This window comes from Odontesthes bonariensis, chromosome 6 (genome assembly GCF_027942865.1).
Source record: "Odontesthes bonariensis isolate fOdoBon6 chromosome 6, fOdoBon6.hap1, whole genome shotgun sequence".
Lineage (NCBI taxonomy): Eukaryota > Metazoa > Chordata > Actinopteri > Atheriniformes > Atherinopsidae > Odontesthes > Odontesthes bonariensis.
Genome location: NC_134511.1, coordinates 5,037,475 through 5,057,155, shown reverse-complemented (window position 1 = coordinate 5,057,155; position 19,681 = coordinate 5,037,475). Strand labels below are relative to the sequence as shown.

Genomic DNA, 19,681 nt, shown 5'->3' with positions numbered 1-19,681 from the left:
GTAACATCACCGCTACAGGTGCTCCTCGGTCTCTGTGTGAAGCTAACAGAGCTAACCGGCGCTACTTCCTGTTTTACTGGTTTCCACATAAAAGCACATATTTCAAAATAAAATTTAAAAAAAACTCCTGCATTTACAGCCAAGTTGAATTGTCTTCTCAGCGTAGTAGTTCCAGTCTAAAATATCACTTAAAGGCAAAACACACAACTGATAGCAGCAAGTCATTCAAGGAAACAGACAGTGGAGCGAGGCTTCTACATAAAAACTACAGAAAGATGCTGATGTTAAAAGTGTGTTTGCACAACAAATGTTATGGCACTTTCATTCATATGGCAGCACATTTAAAGTAAAACTAAATGCTAAAAGCTATACACTACTTTTGGATTCATTTTTGGATTCTGCGTACAAATGCGATTAATCGTGATTAATCAGGGAAATCATGTGATTAATTAGATTTAAAATTTAAAAACGACCTGGCAAGAGGCAGCGCAAAAACCAACAAACGACACATTATCGTGGCAATTTAAAACAGGTTGTAATACGACAAATAAAATAATAAGACTAATAAAAGTAGCTATAACTAAAAGCATATACAACAATCACGGACTGTTTCCATTACCCCATTTTTAAAAGACGAGGATGATATAAAAGAACCGAGCTTCAGAAGGAAGTGGTGGTGGTGAGCAGGTTTATGAACTCTACTCGAGCGAAGAGTACGGCTAATGTTATGGAAATTGAGTCACGAGCGAAGATATAACAGTGTTTTATAAATATTAACGTATTATATAAATGTATGTTCCCTTCAGGTTGGTTTAACGATGTTTAATTCTCCAAATATATATGTATAAATATATGTATAAAGATGTGAAGCTTCAGTACATAAAAAGCTATATTAAAAGGTTGCTTACATGCCACCACTGCTTTAAAGCACCTCCAAATAGAATCGGTGTTTCACAGTGCACGTACACAGCTGTGACGTCATGCTGGGAAAATAGACTTTTCTGGCCTTTAGAAAAATTTTTGCTGGATAAAAAGTCCACGACTTAAAAACATAGAATACAAAGATTAGTAAATAACAGCGGTTACAACTGGAGGCGTCCTGTGAACAGTTTTACAGGCAACTCTTTTACTATTGCTGCAATACTTTTATTTTCTGTAAAGCACTTTGAATTGTTTGTACATGAAATGTGCTATATAAATAAATTTGATTTGATTTGATATTGCGGTCTATGGGAAAAATGCTTTTTTGGACCACAGGGGATTTTTTGTTGCAATACCGCAAGTGGCCACTGGGGGGAATCGGTGTCGCCGTATCCACTTATAATACATCCATGGCGTAGCATTTCTCTCTGTGTTGGAAAAATATCCTGACCACTTTGTTCTTTCCAACCCCAACTCAGAATACCCGTCGTGGACGTTTGGCCATGAGAACACCACAAGCTACTCTGCCTTCAACATCTCAGACAGCCACGGAGACAACTTCACGATTTCCTTTCTAATGCGCTCCCTCAAGCACAACGGCTTGCTTTTTCAGTTCCACAGAGAGGGAAAACCCTACCTCACCATCTATCTGAGGGAAAACACTGTTGCCATCTACAGTCCTCACACCACACTGCTGTCAGAAGCCAAATCCGTCACCGATGGAAACAATCATTTGGTGACCATAAAGGTTCAAAACGGCCACGTGGTCTTTCCTAAAGCAGGGCATAATCGCGCCTTAGGAAATGTTAGCATAGAGGCAGGAGATGTGGCATATGTCGGAGGGCTCCCTGCAGGCAAGAGCACGAATGCCTGGGGTGGAAACTTTAAAGGTTGCCTGCAGGACATTCGGATGGACCACAAGCGGCTGATACCTGGAGCCCATTCGGAAGGGTTGGAGGTTTACCCGGCAACCAGCGACAACGTGCTGCAAGGGTGCCACAGTGACGACACCTGCCAGGTAAAGGAGCAGTACTGTGTTTAATCTGTCATAGGATCACCACGAATATCCCTCTGAACTGATTCCAGCTTACAACGAAACTACGGAAGACCAGAGCGAACGTGGTATGTATAAACTTTTTTTTTATGTTTTTTCTCGAGATAACAAGTTAATTTACCGATGGTTTTCGAGGCCACTTTTTCTCGACTTCATCAGTGACCAGGCCGTCTCCATGGTTACCGAATGATGCACGAGAGGTGCCTTTTTCTCGAGATAACGAGATAAATAACTCATTATCTCGAGGAAACGAAATGCTCGTCACACCAGCGGGATTTGTTTTGTGCATTTTCACAGCAGAATTGTTACACAAACGCTCCACATTCCAAGTTTGATTCATAGGCTACTTTATTCAGTTTTCAATGAAGGGGGTAAAAACCTTTGACAGAAATACATATAAACACATATAAACAGGGGCGGACTGGGGAGAAAAAGTGGCCTCGAAAACCATCGGTAAATTAACTCATTATCTCGAGACAACCATCAAAAAAAAGTTTATACGTACCACGTCCGCTCTGGGCTTCCGTACGAAGCTGACACTTCCAATTGAAGAAGATATTTTCTAACATTGAAAAAATCCTGCTGTTATCTTAGTTGTTCATACGTTGCTTTTTTTAGTCCGTATGGTCAATGAGGCACATGCTGCAACACTGTAAGTAGTGCTAGGACAGTCACAGTTATCACAAAATCTGTTTTCTCAATAATCACCAGTTCAAAATGTGCGCCTCCTGCCTCAGCTGCACAGGAAAGGGATCACCTTAAAGGGATAGTTCGCCTCTTTTGACATGAAGCTGTATCACATCCCATATTAGCAATAGCCGAGTTCCAGCCTCGTTTTGGTGTTGATGAAAGTAGTCCGGCTAGTTGGCTGGGGTTGGAACTCTGCTCACAGGACGCAGCAGGGGGTAAGAAAATGTTCATAAATGATATTGCTAGTATGCGATGTCATACAGCTTCATGTCAAAAGAGGCGAACTATCCCTTTAACATGCAGTTGTGTGAAAAAGCCTTGTTAGCATTGCTGTAAATGCAGCTCGAGCTAACGATTAATTCGAACTTGTGCTGCTGATGGTTCTACATGGATAAACGATCATTACCACGGCTAATATCATGTATCTACTGTGATTCCAACCAAATGTATTGAGGACAACAAAAGTTTTTGAGTCATAAAAAGAATTTACTGCCGTCACTCAACGGGCTTTAAAGCAGAATGAATTGGAACTGCTTTTTAACACATGTTCAGTTTAACGAAAATCCCCAAAATAAACAGTTTAGCATTTTATCTTATTGCCACTCTACTGCATCGACTCAACTCTATTGACTCTGATGTCATCATGTATGCCTTTGATCTGTTGGTTACCGCTCAGTCCTCCCTGCTGCTTTTACCGGTGCAGTCTGGGACATCTTACCAGTCATCTTTTTAATGCTGGTGTGTGCTGGTGTGTGCGCAGGATGAGCCGTGTCTCCACAATGGACGGTGTCAGGTCACCTGGAATGACTTCAGGTGCATCTGCCCCGTTAACTACTCAGGCCGACTGTGTGAGACACGCCTGTGGTGCATCGACGAGCCGTGTCCTGACGGGGCGCGCTGTGTGGATCTGCATGATGGATTTGAATGTGAGTTAAACCCTTTGTGGTAATGATGACTACTTTTTTTATCAAGGCAGGGCAAGTAAAGTCAGGCCAGGCCAAGTTTATTTGTTCAGCCCTTTAATTCCTAATCAGGCTTAGGGCCCTTTTCAGACACGGTATAGAGAACATTGCTAGCTTTGGCAGTATATACAATTAGAATCATTCAAGTTTTGTTTATTATTTAGACAGAAGTCAATCTTAGGCTTCAGTAATGAAGGTATGCAGGTGCTGTGAATAAAAAATATTATTTAAATTGCTGAAACATTATGTTTTAACTAGGGCTGGGCAATGGCAACTCGAAAGACCTCAAATTGCCTTGTGACCCTTAGCTTCACCCCCAGCTTCTTCATTTTTAAGCTCTTCCAACAAACAATGCGACTCAAGCTCAAATGGAGGCATTCAGACTCCATTTGACCACCGATCCACCATTACTCACATCTATGTTTACATGCCTAAAACTTAAGCAACTGCCACACTTGGACACCAAAGGACACCAAAGAGGTTGGAAAGTTAAAGCACTTGTCCTCAAAAGTGTTATTGGCAATAAATGTTCTTTGTAGGGCTGGGCAGCGATTAAAATGTTTAATCTAATTAATCACATGATTTCCCCGATTAATCACGATTAATCGCAGTTGTACGCAAAATCCAAAACTGAATCCAAAAGTAGCGTATAGCTTTTAGCATTTAGTTTTATTTTAAATGTGCTGCCATATGAATGAAAGTGCCATAACATTTGTTGTGCAAACACACTTTTAACATCAGCATCTTTCTGTAGTTTTTATGTAGAAGCCTCGCTCCACTGTCTGTTTCCTTGAATGACTTGCTGCTATCAGTTGTGTGTTTTGCCTTTAAGTGATATTTTAGACTGGAACTACTACGCTGAGAAGACAATTCAACTTGGCAGTGTTTACAGATGACTTTGGTTCTGTCGACTCCGCCGTCTGGAAGAACTTTAAAATGAAAATGGCCGAGTAAAAGTTCCGTACCCTTCTCCATGTTTGGTGGATCCGCCGATTACTTTCTTTTCCGGTTCCGCAGCAGACAGCAACAGACTTTTACAAAATAAAAGCCTGTGAGCAACAGACTTTTACAATAATAAAATAAATGATAAAACCTGTGTTAATGCGCGATAAAATATTTATCCATGAAATAATTAACGAGTTAACGCACCCAGCCCTAGTTTTAACTAAAGGGTAAATGGGGAGCTGCAGAATGTATGTGCAGCAATGTCAACAGAGGCTATGAGACGGTAATATAACTGTGTAATGTTCTCATTTGATTGAATTGACTGTTTTGCTGCTTACTTTGTCAGTGACTTATATGACTTTATGTAAATTATTGGTTGTTGTTTGTAAACGCAACTTTTCAAGCTTGAAACTTGCAGAAAAGTGGTTTGTTAAAACTGACACTATTCCAAACTGAAGATGGAGATAACCCTTATTTACTCATTGTTCACCACCACAGCTGCTTCTTTTCACAGGAGCTGCATATGTATGGCTAAAACTTGTTTTTCTCCTCTTCCTCAACTTTTTACCCATCGAACCAGCAGTACTGTTTTTCTCACTCACTCCCCATTGTTGCTACAGAGATGCAGCTCGCACACTTAGCATCTGCCCGTGTTATCGCCACATAGTGACCTTTATCGGCCCTGTGCTGCTGCGACATCTTGCTACATGACAATGTGCGCCCACTGCTGCTTTGGTTTTTTGTAAAAGGCGGGGAAAGGGTGATTCATAGCTTTATTTCACTGACACGGCTGTGAAACAGACCATAGGTTTTTGTACCGTCCAACATAACAGTCCTTTGGATTATCTTCAGTTGCAATACCCTTTAAAGTTTAAAGAGTTATGTCCAGATATTACAAAATAAAGAAAATTATACATTCTTCACTTACAAATTTCAATATTTGTGAATTCCAAAAATGTTAATGTCACATTCAGACTACACAAAACAACAATCTGTACTTACGTTGCTATCTCACAACTTTTAACCCCAAATTGTCACACTTCTATGTTTGGGATGTGAAGAAATACACCTGTTACGTGATTTCATTGTAAGACTGTGAATGATAGTGATCATCATCATCAAAAAAATTTAACTTCTTTGTCATTTGTCTTCAAATCACACACTACTTTTACTTTGTACGTGTGTTACAACTGCATTGTGCACTGGGGCTGGAAATATGGATGAAATTTACTAACAGTTAATAAATGAAGAATAATTGTAACTTTAGAACAACATCCCAATGACATATATAAACTATTAACAGATAATTAACAAGCCATTTATAACTCATTAACTAACAGTTTATTAATGGTCTATTAACTAGTTATTTATTTATTATTTTATTTATTTATTTATTTTAAATTATTAAAGGGATACAAGGTAGTTTAGCGGCAGTATAGCGATCTCTATTGGTCAACCTGAAATTCTACACTGTCGTAAAAATGTTTGTATTATACACATCCACTAACTAAACATCGTGGCGAATGCTGCCGTTGTGTTATTTAGTCAGTGCAGTTAGGTCATCTGATTCACAAGTGTAGACTGCCCACGTAAGATACTATAATCAGAGATTTTCTGAAGAGAGAACTCAAGATAATATGCTATAATACTGTTGCTGGAGGAAGTGGCCGGGGACAGCTCGTCTGGGTTTCTCTGCTCAGGCTGCTCTCCCCGCGACCCGATCCCCGGACAAGCGGCAGATAATGGATGTATGGATGGACTGTTGCTGATCTTGAATGGGATTCTTCCCTCATCATGGTGTATTCGTGGAGTGATTCCTTTGTATTAGACACTTACAAAAGTTACATCTTAGACAGATGCACGCAGGCACTACCAACATACACGCCGCAATAAACGCAGACTAGCTCTACACTATTCCGATTACAATCACAAATTAATCAATTTTCATTTGTAGATAACAATTCTTGTTCGGATCAAAACGCTATTCTTATTCTAATCAGGTCAGTCCGTGTATTTCTGAAGCTAGGCTACGTCTCGAACTCAGGGGGGAATTAGAGCACCATCATCACCTGTCTCTTTACGATCTAAAACGCAGATCACTATGGTAGATGAACAAGATCACGCTTGGAAAAATTTCACAAAGATGGGAAGTGCCAACATCGAACGTTTCATATTCAGTCTGTGAAAGGCAGAATAGGAAACGCTTGGTGTTGGCTCTTCAACGCAAGCGAACACATAGCTACAACTACAGCTAGCATACAGTACTTAGCTAAGTGCCGTAAACACAAACGACTCTTCTCACGCATCACGACACTTCAGAAGCGGGTCGCTCCTGCCGAAGTTACATATGGGATTTTCAGCATACAGACCCCTGTTGGGAGCGAGACAGGCTTCATTCGCTTACCATTGACTTGTTTATCCTTTGGTAAACTCCTGAAGGCTATAATTTTAGGTGAAAATGCTACCTAGTGCCCCTTTAACTAGTTATAAGGCATCGTTATAAATCCTTAATAAACTATTAAACCTTAACAAGTCATTAATAACTCATTAATTAACAGTTTACTAATGATCTATTAATCACCTATAAGGAATCGTTATAAATCCTTAAACTATTAACAAACACATAACAAGTTATTAATAGCTCATTAATTAACAGTTTATTAATGATATATTAACTAGTTATAACGGATAGTTATTATAAAGTGTTACCCAGTAAACTAGAGAAGTGACGCATCACAAATTTAATCCTATTTCACGAAAGCTCAAATGTTTAAGCACAAGTTGCGCAGAGGAAACTACTAAAGGGAGTCAAACAATGTTAATTAATCACATTTGAACTTTACCAGGATATATGTTTTAACGTAATTCATGCAGTGCACTGGCAGTAACTTTGCTAATCCCCTCCGACAGGTTTAACTGAGGCCACCTTCCAGGACAACTCTCTGCAGTATGCCGCTAACAGCTCCCTGCAGAGCCCAGTGACCGACATCACCTTAGACATACGAACGCGGGACGAGAACGGGATCTTGTTGCGGGCCGCTGGTCGAGCTGAGGTCTTCTGCCTGGGCCTGCACAACTCCAGCCTGTTGGTCAAACTGCACAGCGGGGCTGGGGCGGAGCTGCTGGCCTTCACCAGCGACAGGACCGTCGCAGACGGAGCGTGGCACCACATCCACGTCGGCATGGTTGACCCAACGCAGCCGATGTCTCGCTGGCGCCTCACAATAGATGGGCACAGAGCCGGTGGCAGCTTCAGGGATGCCGGCAACCTCAACTTCCTCAATGGTTCCCTAATCCGGCTGGCAGAGAAATACACCGGATGTTTACGGGAGGTGAGAGTGGGCGGCGTCTACCTGCCACTCATAAATGTCCAAGACACCCCTCAGCTGAGCCGGTTCTCCAAACTCAGTGGGAATGAGCCGAATATCGGATGCCACTCCGCACCAATTTGCGATTCCCAGCCCTGTTTGAACCAGGGAGTGTGTCAAGACCAGTTTAATGACTTCAACTGCAGCTGCAGCCCTGGATGGGAGGGGAAGCTGTGCGAGATGGAAATAAATGAGTGCTCCTCGGCTCCCTGTGCCCATGGCACATGTAAAGACCTCCTGGCAGACTACCGATGTGACTGTGAGCCTGGATACGAGGGGAAAAACTGTCAGGACGAGGTGGACAACTGCCTTGAGTTCAGCTGCGTAAACGGAGGAGTCTGTGTGAAGACGGTGGACACTCACTCATGCTCATGTCCTCCTGGCTACATTGGCAAGCGCTGTCAGTGAGTACAACGTTTTTTATGCTTTTAAGCTTTCCCCCCCTTTCACATTTCACTTGATCAGGACACAGTGGCAGATTTTATCTCTATATATCCAACCTCCGTGATTAAGTGATGAAATAAAAAGCTATGAAAATGTTATTCTATATATTTCTATAAAACTTAATAAATAAAAGAGGAAAAAACAACAGAAACTCACTCTGCTAAGAGGAGGGCAATTAACTATGAACTATGAAACCAAAGATCACTCCCTGAGGAGGAAAAACAACTTTGTACTAGAAACCAAAAACAAACCAACTGCACTCCTAAAAACCGGAGGCTCTACAAAATCTTTGAAACGTAATCTATAACAAAAAGAAATCACTCCTAAAGGAGGCTATCAAAAAGGGCTATAAAACCTGAGATTTTTCAACGTGTTGAAAACCTGACAAAATACCGGCGGTTTACAATTTTGTTCCCATGAATTCGGCGCTACTAAAGCTAGCCGCAGTGAGCAACGCACTTCCTGTTATTTTCACAAAATAAAATACCCGTTGCCTCTTATCATAGGGAAAGCCATTACCATACAATTGGTGCTTTTATTTTGAAAACAGGAAGTGAACCTACCCTCGTTGTAGCTAGCTTGAAACTGCCGTTTTGACAGGAAATGACGATCGGCGACGTCACGTTACGTTGCATCTTGGGTAGTTTGAGTATGAGTAGTAACCTCATGAGGCATACCCAACATTTCAGAGAATCTAGTATGCATCCGGGAACTTCTCGCTTACTCAAACTCGCATACTAACTCAAAAAGTTAGTAGGAGTAGTAGGAGAAGTATGCGGTTTCGAACACAGCCGTGTCTTGGTATGAAATGGGCCAACAACACATATTTTGTAGCATTATAGACGCCTCCAACTGATACCTTCTCCTACATTCTTAAGGGTGAATTACTTCCCTTTCCTTCAAAAACATTTATTATAAGAACACTTTGCAAAAACTCGTTGAACATCACCTAAGTAGTTTGGTTTTGGCTGTAAGAACAAAACACAAAAGGTAACAAAAACTGTGGAATTTGAAAGATTTACATTTAAAAGACAATGCAGAGACAGGGCAATACACAGCAGTACAGGGCAATACACAGCAGTACAGGACAATACACAGCAGTACAGGACAGTACACAGCAGTACAGGACAGTACACAGCAGTACAGGACAATACACAGCAGTACAGGACAATACACAGCAGTACAGGACAATACACAGCAGTACAGGACAATACACAACAGTACAGGACAATACACAGCAGTCAGCAGTACAGGACAATACACAGCAGTACAGGACAGTACGCAGCAGTACAGGACAATACGCAGCAGTACAGGACAATACGCAGCAGTACAGGACAATACGCAGCAGTACAGGACAATACGCAGCAGTACAGGACAATACGCAGCAGTACAGGACAGTACAAGATAATGGGACAGATATAACTCTGAATACAGAACTGAAAAAGTAGTAACAGTTTGTCAGGAGACAGAAAAGATAAGCAGCAGAAATCTCACCATGTTGTGTTAAACTGTAAGAAGTTAATCTGGTGTTCATTGTGTCCTTTTACCCAAGATCTCTTTCTTTCTTTCTTTCTTTCTTTCTTTCTTTCTTTCTTTCTTTCTTTCTTTCTTTCTTTCTTTCTTTCTTTCTTTCAAATCAAAGTGGATTCAATAACAATGTCACAGGAGCCATGAGGAGCCATTTGTGTACATTTTCAAAATCTTTTTTTGTGTGTTCATTCCTTACATTTTAAATATCTTAAATATTTTTCTACAAAAAGAATTGTGTGAATTGTGTGCTGGAAAAAAAAAAAATCCTGTTTGATGCTTCCAGTTTCTCGTGTCTCCCAGACACAAATGTATCTATGAGTTTAAATCTATTTAAGGAAATCCCCTTGGGCTCATAAAGACACTTAATTTTTCACATTTTGAAGATGTTTTATAGGCCAGACAACTGAACAATTGATTAAAAAGAAAATATCACCAGCCACAGCTGGGCTACAGAGTAATAAATTGTATTAAAAAGCATTTTTATGTGTCCAATAGGTGGAGTTTCCCTCCAGTGGCGTGTGACGTAAACAGAGAGTGTTTTAATGGAGGCGTTTGTATAGGAGGTGACGCTGGAGGCAACTGCACCTGCAAGCCTGGATACATCGGTGCCAGGTGAGAGCCGCCGCTCAGGAAAAGGTGTTCAGGCCAGGAGTGTGAGACTGTCACTCAGTGTTGTGATAAAACCCTCTGATGTGTTTCAGGTGCCAGACAGAAATAGACGAGTGCGAGTCCACTCCTTGTCTCAACGGTGCCACCTGCCTGGACCGGCTAAACCATTTCCAGTGTGTGTGTGTTCCCGGCTTTAGTGGCAAAGTGTGTGAGAGCAACGTAAGTGAAACTTTGTCTCACTGCCACTAACAAACTACGCAATAACTTTAAAACAATACCGGTTTTATAACAGTATTAACTTTTCCTGTTTCAGTCATTCTGGATAAAGTTAACCTTTTTTTCACAAAATAATATATGCACTTAATTAGCCTGTGAATTGATCATTTACAAGATTATTCTCTGCAATCAGTACTTTGTTAAATCAATTTCAATCAGTTTATCTTATTGTTCCGACATGAGCGTCTCAGCCTCAGTCAGACTGAATGGAAAACATCTGTAAATGAGATGCTTGTCTGTCCACAAATGTTCTCAAAGGTTTTGGAGCTCATTTTCCATCCAAAACTTTTTACAAAATGTTCAGAAAATCTGCAAAATTAAATACGAATAAATGCATGCCAGTTTATCTGTACAGCACAATCCAAAGTGCTTTACAGCTGCATAAAATCACATTAAGGCAAATAAAATCATTCCATAAAATGTAAAAAATTAATTAATAAAATGGGAAAATCGATTGAAAAGCACTTAACGAACCAAAAATGAGAAAAAATGCCCTGTTTTGGAGGCCTCATAACTCACAGAGATCTCATTCAAAGTTTATATGTGACAAGAGACTCTCAACTTCAGCTAAACTAAACTAGCTAAACTATTTTTTTTTATAGGGCAGGCAGTAGATTGGCACCCATCAAAATTTCTTCAGAAATTTTCTAATTCTAATAATTACAGTTTCAATTATCGGTCCAAACTTCTTTTTTGTTTTAGCCATGGACAGAAAGCTTCAAGGCTTGCGTGATAATTTCAAACTTCATCTGTGTGAGATTAGCAAAGCCTCTGTGTTTTTTTGGAACATTGTAGAAAAGCTTTCCTAGACTTTCCAAGTCGGCGTATCCTGAGCTGATGCATGCTTTCCCCTCTGTGTTGTTTTGGCAGAAAGAGGAGCACCGGGAGCGAATCCCCTGGCTGGCTGTGACCATCCCGCTGACCACCCTGTGCGTGCTGTTGGCCATCCTGGTGACATTTTTCCTGGTCATGACGGCACGAAAGAAGCGCCAGTCGGAGGGCACGTATAGCCCCAGCTCACAGGAGGTGGCTGGTGCCCGGCTGGAGATGGGCAGTGTCCTCAAAGTGCCTCCAGAAGAGAGGCTGATCTGAGGCCCGAAGCCTCGCCTTACAGTCTCACATCCAAAGGATGCACATTATATCCCCAGCGTCATACTGCTTTCACACGACGTGGAGGACAAAACACTGGCTGGAATAACTACTGCTGTTAACCCCTCACAGGAGGACGGGTGAAGATCAGAGGCAGTCTGTCTCCTGGTCACGTAGATGAGAGAGTATCCAAGGATTCTTCCACAATCCTCTGAAAAGTTTACTTCTGTGGGCAAACTCAGTCGAGTTGTTTGACAACCTCTATGTGGTTGCATAGAGGGGGGAGTGATTCATTTATGGCAAAGCAAAGCCTTCCTCTGATACTGACTGTGTTTGGCATGTTTAAACAAAGATGAATGTATATCAGCAACACGTCACAGAAGAATGTGTAACGGCTTCGAACACAAAACTTTGTCCACAGAAAACACAGCAGTTTCAAAATAACGGCCAAAGAAAGTCTTTCTGGTCTTCAAACCGGTTATAAACTTAAATCTGCCTTTCTATCTCACAGCATGCTAACATTCTGCATGTTTAAAAATGGTACATTCGTTACATTTTCAGAGCTTAAAAAACATTAAATTAGTGTGTTTTTCTGTGCAAAATGCAATGTGCATCATGCAAAATGCATTCTGCATGTTTAAAAACGGTACATTCTTTACATTTCCAGCTTAAAAAACATTAAATTAGTGTGTTTTTCTGTGCAAAATGCAACGTGTATCATGCATAAATACATTGTGCATTTAGTGAAATTCAACAGAACCAAGCTGGACCTTTTTACTTCTCTTTCAGTCAGAGCTGGTGAGGGTTAGCACACAGTTTTACAGGCTTAGATGTTAATAAATCACATCTTGTCACCAATGCTCCGCTGTAGATAAAACAGCCAATGAAAAAGGAAGTCCTCCTTAAGTTTGACTCTGCTGTGTTTTGGACATCTGGACAAAGTTTACGTGTGTTTTTTGAAAAACTGGGTTCACATTAGGGAAGTCATTTCTTCATATTTTCTTGGGTAAATGTCTTCTTTTTTGGAGACTTTTTTTCTCTTTGATCCTTCAACTACTCAACTGAATGTTTTATTTCTTTTAAAATGCTGCCTCAAGCTGTGGGGGGACGAAACTCGTACTATTGTTGTTCTGTTAAACGCTGAGAGGATACCTGAAGGATTTTTCCGTAACTAAAGACTCCTAAAAGGGGCGTTTTTGTGTGAACGAATGGATTCCCGTGTTAAAAAACGTGACTCCAGAACTAAATGTTTGGATGGACGTTACTTCAGCCTGTGGAAGAGTCGAAAACAAACTGCTGTATTATACTGCTGGTGTGCACTGTATGACTCAACGGGCTAATCACGCTGTCCGTTATGTGTTTCTGTCTGTTTATGCTTGTGGATATTTTTACGTGTTGTTTATGTGTGTGTGTGTTACAGAAGTTAAAGTCACTGTATTTTCTTTTCTTTAAACTCTTTCAGGGAGAGGGGATGTTTTACTGTCATCTCGCTGTCTAAGGAGGTCACATCAGTTTTTTTGTGAAAATCAATCAAACTTCCAGTCTGATTAAAGAAGATTTTTAATTTAGCTGTAGTTGTAGCTAATATAAAGGAACAATGCCACATCTGTTCAAAAATATAGTGAGAACATAAGACGGAAACCTGTGGATGGGAATGGGCTCAGATCTCTGGGAAACTGCCGGCGTGCTTCTGTCCTGAGTGAGAAAAAAAAATATATCAATGGAAAGAATTACCTTAAGAACAATTTGTTCAAAGTGGTTGAGCACTGAGATGCTAGATACTAAAAACATGAAACAATCATTTTAAATTTCATAAATACATGGTTTCAGATAACCAGTTCTTGTCTTTTTTCATTAGATACTTTCAAAATGTCCTTCAACTCAGATGCTCATTTAAAGGGATAGTTCGCCTCTTTTGACATGAAGCTGTCAAAAGACTCACTGCTCGGTCTGCACTTCGGTCTGCACAGCAGGCAGTGATACGAAGGGAGAGAAAATAGGGCCAAGCGATTGTGAGGTCTGACTTTTTCCTGGAGAACGATTTTGTGATGCAAATGTATTACTCTGTTGAACGCATATTGTTTTGAGAAGCAAAACGCTTTATTTTTTAAACCCCAGCCAACTAGCCGGAACTACTTTCATCAACACCAAAATGAGAACTCGGCTCACAGGACGCAGCGGGGGGTAAGAAAATGTTCATAAATGATATTGCTAATATGGGATGTCATACAGCTTCATGTCAAAAGAGGCGAACTATCCCTTTAAATTGTTTGTTCATACCCTTCACTATCTCTCCTGTAAAGTATCAAAGCTGATTTCACTCTTAAGTCTTTGCTTTAAGAAGTCCTGGTGAATTAGAGGGCGTGCTTTTAACCATGGGCCTGTGTGTGAAATGAGATCGAAACCAACAAACGTTGATCAGTGACAGACGGCACTTTACTGTGCAGCGATGGCCACGAATACATTCTTTTTACAGCATGGCCATCGGTGTCATGGATGCCGTTCTGTTACAACATAACTCGGTTAATGTTAGCCAAATCCAAACTACTTGGGTAGGGTCATAAAATGATAATAGCAAAGTTAAGGTTGCACATTATTCTCCTTTAACGTAATTATTGGCCGTATCTGTTTGCATCAACCAAGCCACATGTGCACATTTTGGTGAGGAGGATAGTCTTTTTCTTACTTTTTCCAACTTCGGACCATGCCAGGATGTTTTGCTTTCTTTACTCCCAGTCTTTATATTCAAGTACCTCTCAGCCACAGTTATGTACACCTACATATATCACTCTTTGAGATTTCTCAGCTCCATTTTTTTGGGCCCAATCAGACACACCCTGGTTCGAAACTTGTGGATAATTCCTCATCTGGCGGCCTTTGATGATGCCACTGTACTCATCTCTACAGTATTAGGTGCAACCTTTCTCATGCCTTTCACCCTGTCTTCAACTCACCAGTGCTACTTTTTCTTTTTTCTTTTTTTTTTACACAAAACCACTTAAACAGGGTGCTTTCACAGTCAACGAAAGGTGCTGATTTTATACGAATTCATTAGATAGAAGTTTGTTAAAGTTACACAAAAGTCACTGCTCAATGCAGATAAGAAATCCACTGATCAGTATTGTTGAATGTAGCATTAGATGTCATTTTAAAGGGGAAAAAGTGCGATTTTGATCATGCTGTGTCGAACCGTGGCTCGGACTGATATCCGCCAACATATCCAGTATTTATCACAGTTTGCACCCTTAATTTAATTCTTTATTCACTCCTGCACAGATACTTTTCTTTCCTTTTTTTTTGCCTGTGGGGTTTTATGAGTTGTGTTTCCATCACATGATGTTTCTATAAGTAAAAAGAACCATACGATATGAGAACTGAAGAATCTGGGCAGCTCTGGTACAGTTTGTAGTTTGTAGTTAGAAATTTAGAAATGTGCAATATTCCTGTGGCTGAATGAAGAAAGTATTTGAAAAAGTTTTTAAAAAAATGTGTTGGAAAATGTGAAAACGGATTTGCTTTGAGTAAGGATGTGGTATCATGCACAGCCCAATGTTCAGAAATGCCATACCTCAGACTACGAAGCATATGTTTTATGATATATTATTAAATTATATAGACGTATTAGTTTACTCCAGAGATCATGCCCCCAAAATAAGGTACTTATAGCAGAAGGCATTGGGACCCACATAGCAAAGTTGGTCTGGCACAGTTCTGGCCCACATACCGCAAAGAATGGCAAACCTGTACTGGCCCAGATCCGGTTTGCCAGAGCTGGTCCACACATGGGCCAGAAGTGGGCCAGATCTGGCCCAGACCCATCTGCTATGTGGGAAGGTTCAGTATAATCAGATATTAATTCCATTATTAATTCCCCTTTAAAATGACTACTGGAAATATTCAGATGTGTGTATGATGAGACACTAGAATGTGCCTTCATGTTCACCTGCATCTGTGAAACATACATGTCCTGTGATGCTGTTTGGTTCCTGTACATATTTATTATCATAGCTTCTGTGTGTGCACTGCGTAGGTCAGAAGTACAGTTAGAAATACAGTACATCACTCCTCACTACACTAGTACACAGTGTAACACAGTATTGTGACCTAACAACCCATCAACACTCTTTGTAGACTTTATACTAGAATCTTTGTTGTACTAAAACCGTTCTATGTGCAGAACTCTACATCTAAATATGTGACGAGTTCTACTCCAAAGCATAAAATTGATTGGATTCCTTTCAATTTTATTACATATACGTTTCAGGAAATAATACATCTCTAGAGTTAAAGATCACATTCAATTTGAGGATACTACCAATAGGCCAGAAGGGAACTTTAACTGTAAGTGACTTAGGAACATCATTCATATAACTTTTATCTTAATTTGCTTTGATTTGATTTGTTGTCGCCACCACTGTTTTGGAATACGACTCTTAATTCTACTGAGAACATCTGTCTGTATGAAGGTGATATTTGTTTGTGAAGTAAAATGTACACTTTCAATCCAAGCTGATAGTTTACACTGTACATTTTTTTGTAAATAGGGAAATATTGTGTTCAAGTTGGAAAAGTGTTAATCAGTGTTGAAGTGAAATAAACACGAGGAAACGGGCAACGAGGATGAATGAACGAGTTATTTTATGAACTTTTCACAGGAAAATACGAGGACTGTACGACTGTGCTGTATCTGCACTAATAACTGTTATAAATGACGTCATAGAAGAAAGTGTATGCTGACAGCAGCAATCATCTTTAAATATTAGTGACACATCAGTAGTGGATAAAATGGGTAATTCATCATTTTTGTTTGAAGTTCAGTTTGATTAGAATTAGGGCTGGTAGCATTTGCATTGTTCTAACATACTGGATCCCAATCAATGACTGAACTTTATAAAGTAGCTAAAGTGGTTGTTTGCTCATTTAAATTCATGCTAAGTTTCTTGTTTGTATTCAAACCAAAAAAGGAAGATCTATCTATCTATCTATCTATCTATCTATCTATCTATCTATCTATCTATCTATCTATCTATCTATCTATCTATCTATCTACCTACCTACCTACCTACCTACCTACCTATCTATCTATCTATCTATCTATCTATCTATCTATCTATCTACCTACCTACCTACCTACCTACCTACCTACCTACCTACCTACCTACCTACCTACCTACCTACCTACCTACCTATCTATCTATCTATCTATCTATCTATCCCATTGCTATGCTGATGATACTCTGTGATACTAACCCTAACCTCAGGTTATCTTTGTGAGATAATGTTACTTTTATGTTCTACAACTGCACTAAACAACCCTGAATGTGAACTTTGATGGGTTACAGGACAATGTGCAGGACTGATTGTCTTTTAAAAAAAACACACATTCATCTGAATTGATTAATTTTTTTATAACAATCTTTTCATTCAAATGCAGTTTTTAAGGCAATATGTTCATCACAAATAATAAATGTTACATTTTGCACGAGATGATCAAGAAGGAGGCTGGAAGCTTAGACACAACCAGTAGTTGTTGTTTGTTTTGTTTTTACTCCTTTCTCTTATATTCCTCACCGTGAGTATATATGTGGTGTTGAAAGATGGAACAACTCTAATGAAAACAAAACAATCCCACCCGCATGACGGCAAACTTTGGTGCATCAAATTCCAAATGAAATCCCTGTATTTGCATCGAGTGAGACTGGTGAAGCCTGTGTTTCTGATGGTTTTGCTTTGGAGCACCACTAGGACCACGTGTCGTCTTAGTTTCGTGTCAGCATTCCTGGCTCATCCACCCCCACACTGCGAGATCAGGGAGGATGAGTGGCCATGCTTGTCCTGTTTCATTTGCAGTCATTAGTAGAAAAAGCACTGAGCAAGTAGGCAGCCGCCCTGGGTGGGAGTCACTCAGGGACAAAGGAATGCACCACCGCAGCTTCAAAGAAAGGCAGAGGGAGGGAAGAAGGAGGCAGGGGTGTTCAGGGTGAACAGTGCAAAGTGGGAAAGGATCAGTGGCGCAGATGGGATTTTTGAACTGGGGGGGGGGTGATGTTGATGGATTGGCGATGTTTGTCGCCTTAAGTACGGACGGGATGGGTGGGATCAGGGTCACTATGAATCTATCCCCCCGTCCCCAAAGCCATCTGCGCCTGTGGAAAGGATGTATGTGTATGTCTCAGAGATGTGGAAGGGGTTCAACAATTAATTCAGTTTCTTCTCTTTTGGAGGCGTAGCTTAAATTTCGTATAATGTTTGTGGGGTGCTATCATTGGAAAATTGGACATAATGTTTTCTTCATTATCCCAATCCTCCAGACATTTAATTTTGATGAACTTAGGTTGAAAGATTAATATAAATATTTATTAGGGCTGAGCAATTTTATCGATACTGCGATATATATCGATATTTTGTTTCCCGGTAAAGTATTAATTTAAATTTTTTTTTTTCAAAGCAAACTTTATTGAAAAGTCAGATGTTACAATTAGTGAAAACAGAGAACATTAATATAATACAATACAAGGCCAGGGGGTCACATTCTACAAAACAGTGATAAATTAGTTGATAAAAATGTTATAAAGTGCACAGCTCTCACGTTTGTGACATGTTTGTTTGTTTATGTTTGTCTGGTGGTGTTGTCAATCAATCAATCAATCAATCAATCAATCAATCAATTATACTTTATTAATCCCCAAGGGGAAACTCCAATTTCGGTCATGACAGACAACACAGAAACAAACAGGGAGAGAGAGTGTGACCAGGCAACGCAGCCCGCTTTGCAGGCGCCGCCAGATAAGAAGGAAGGAACGACATTGGGTGATAGGAGGAGAAAAAAATCATACTTCACACTTTACCCTTATCAGGATACGGTCTGAGATCGCAAAAAACCTCAGCACAGAAAAAGCAACAAATACACATAACAACACCTTTAAGCAATGGGACAGTGAAGAGGTGAGGAGTTGCATGTGTAATCAATGAGCATGTATGTGTGTGTGTGTGTGTGTGTGTGTGTGTGTGTGTGTGTGTGTTTGTTCAATAAGTCTGCACAGAATGTTGTATCAGGCGAATTGTCCTTGACAGGTTGGAATACTTGAATTCGTCTGATATGTAAAAAGATGCTCCAAAAAGACACACACACAGACACGCTGAGAAGGGGAAAAACAGGGAGGGAAGAGCAGAGAGAAAATGCGACCTCTTCCACCAAGAGCAAGAACAGAAAGACTCCTTCCGGTTCAAAGTGTATATATATATATATATATATATATATATACATATATATACATTACCATGAAAAATAAATATCTTTTAAAAAATAAACAAAAAACATCTGAGAAATTAGTGCTGCCTGTTGTTCCCCCTCTCTCTGCCCCCTGTTTCCTGTCTCTCTGAACTTCCCTATCCATTAAAGGCACAAAAGCCCCCCCCCCCAAAAAAAAATTGTTTTTATTTTTTTTTAAATAAGTAAATAAAACCTACGTTAATGCGCGATAAAATATTTACCGGCATTAAATAATTAACGAGTTAACTCGCCCAGCCCTAATAAATATATATATATATATATATATATATATATATATATATATATATATATATATATATATATATATATATATATATATATATATATATATATATATATATATATATATATATATTCAAAAGTTGGTAATTATATATATAATTATATATTTATATATAATTACCAACTTTTGTTTAGGACCTCCTTCTAATAAAACTGACGTCATTCATCCTTTTACGGAAAGCATGGTGAGTGAGAGATCAGTTTAACTGTTGGTCTT

At 39.8% G+C, this 19,681-nt stretch overlaps 1 protein-coding gene across 1 annotated transcript in view; it reads left to right on the top strand.

The window, feature by feature from the left end:
• The window catches only part of crb2b (crumbs cell polarity complex component 2b), a 39,387-nt gene extending 22,892 nt beyond the window's left edge, over positions 1-16,495 (top strand). Inside the window, exons 8-13 of the mRNA XM_075467151.1 lie at positions 1,401-1,939; positions 3,426-3,591; positions 7,483-8,344; positions 10,410-10,526; positions 10,616-10,742; positions 11,670-16,495. Coding sequence (XP_075323266.1) covers positions 1,401-1,939; positions 3,426-3,591; positions 7,483-8,344; positions 10,410-10,526; positions 10,616-10,742; positions 11,670-11,891 — 2,033 coding nt within the window. The 3' untranslated portion in view covers positions 11,892-16,495. The remainder of the gene's footprint in view (positions 1-1,400; positions 1,940-3,425; positions 3,592-7,482; positions 8,345-10,409; positions 10,527-10,615; positions 10,743-11,669) is intronic.
• Positions 16,496-19,681: the final 3,186 nt, after the last annotated feature.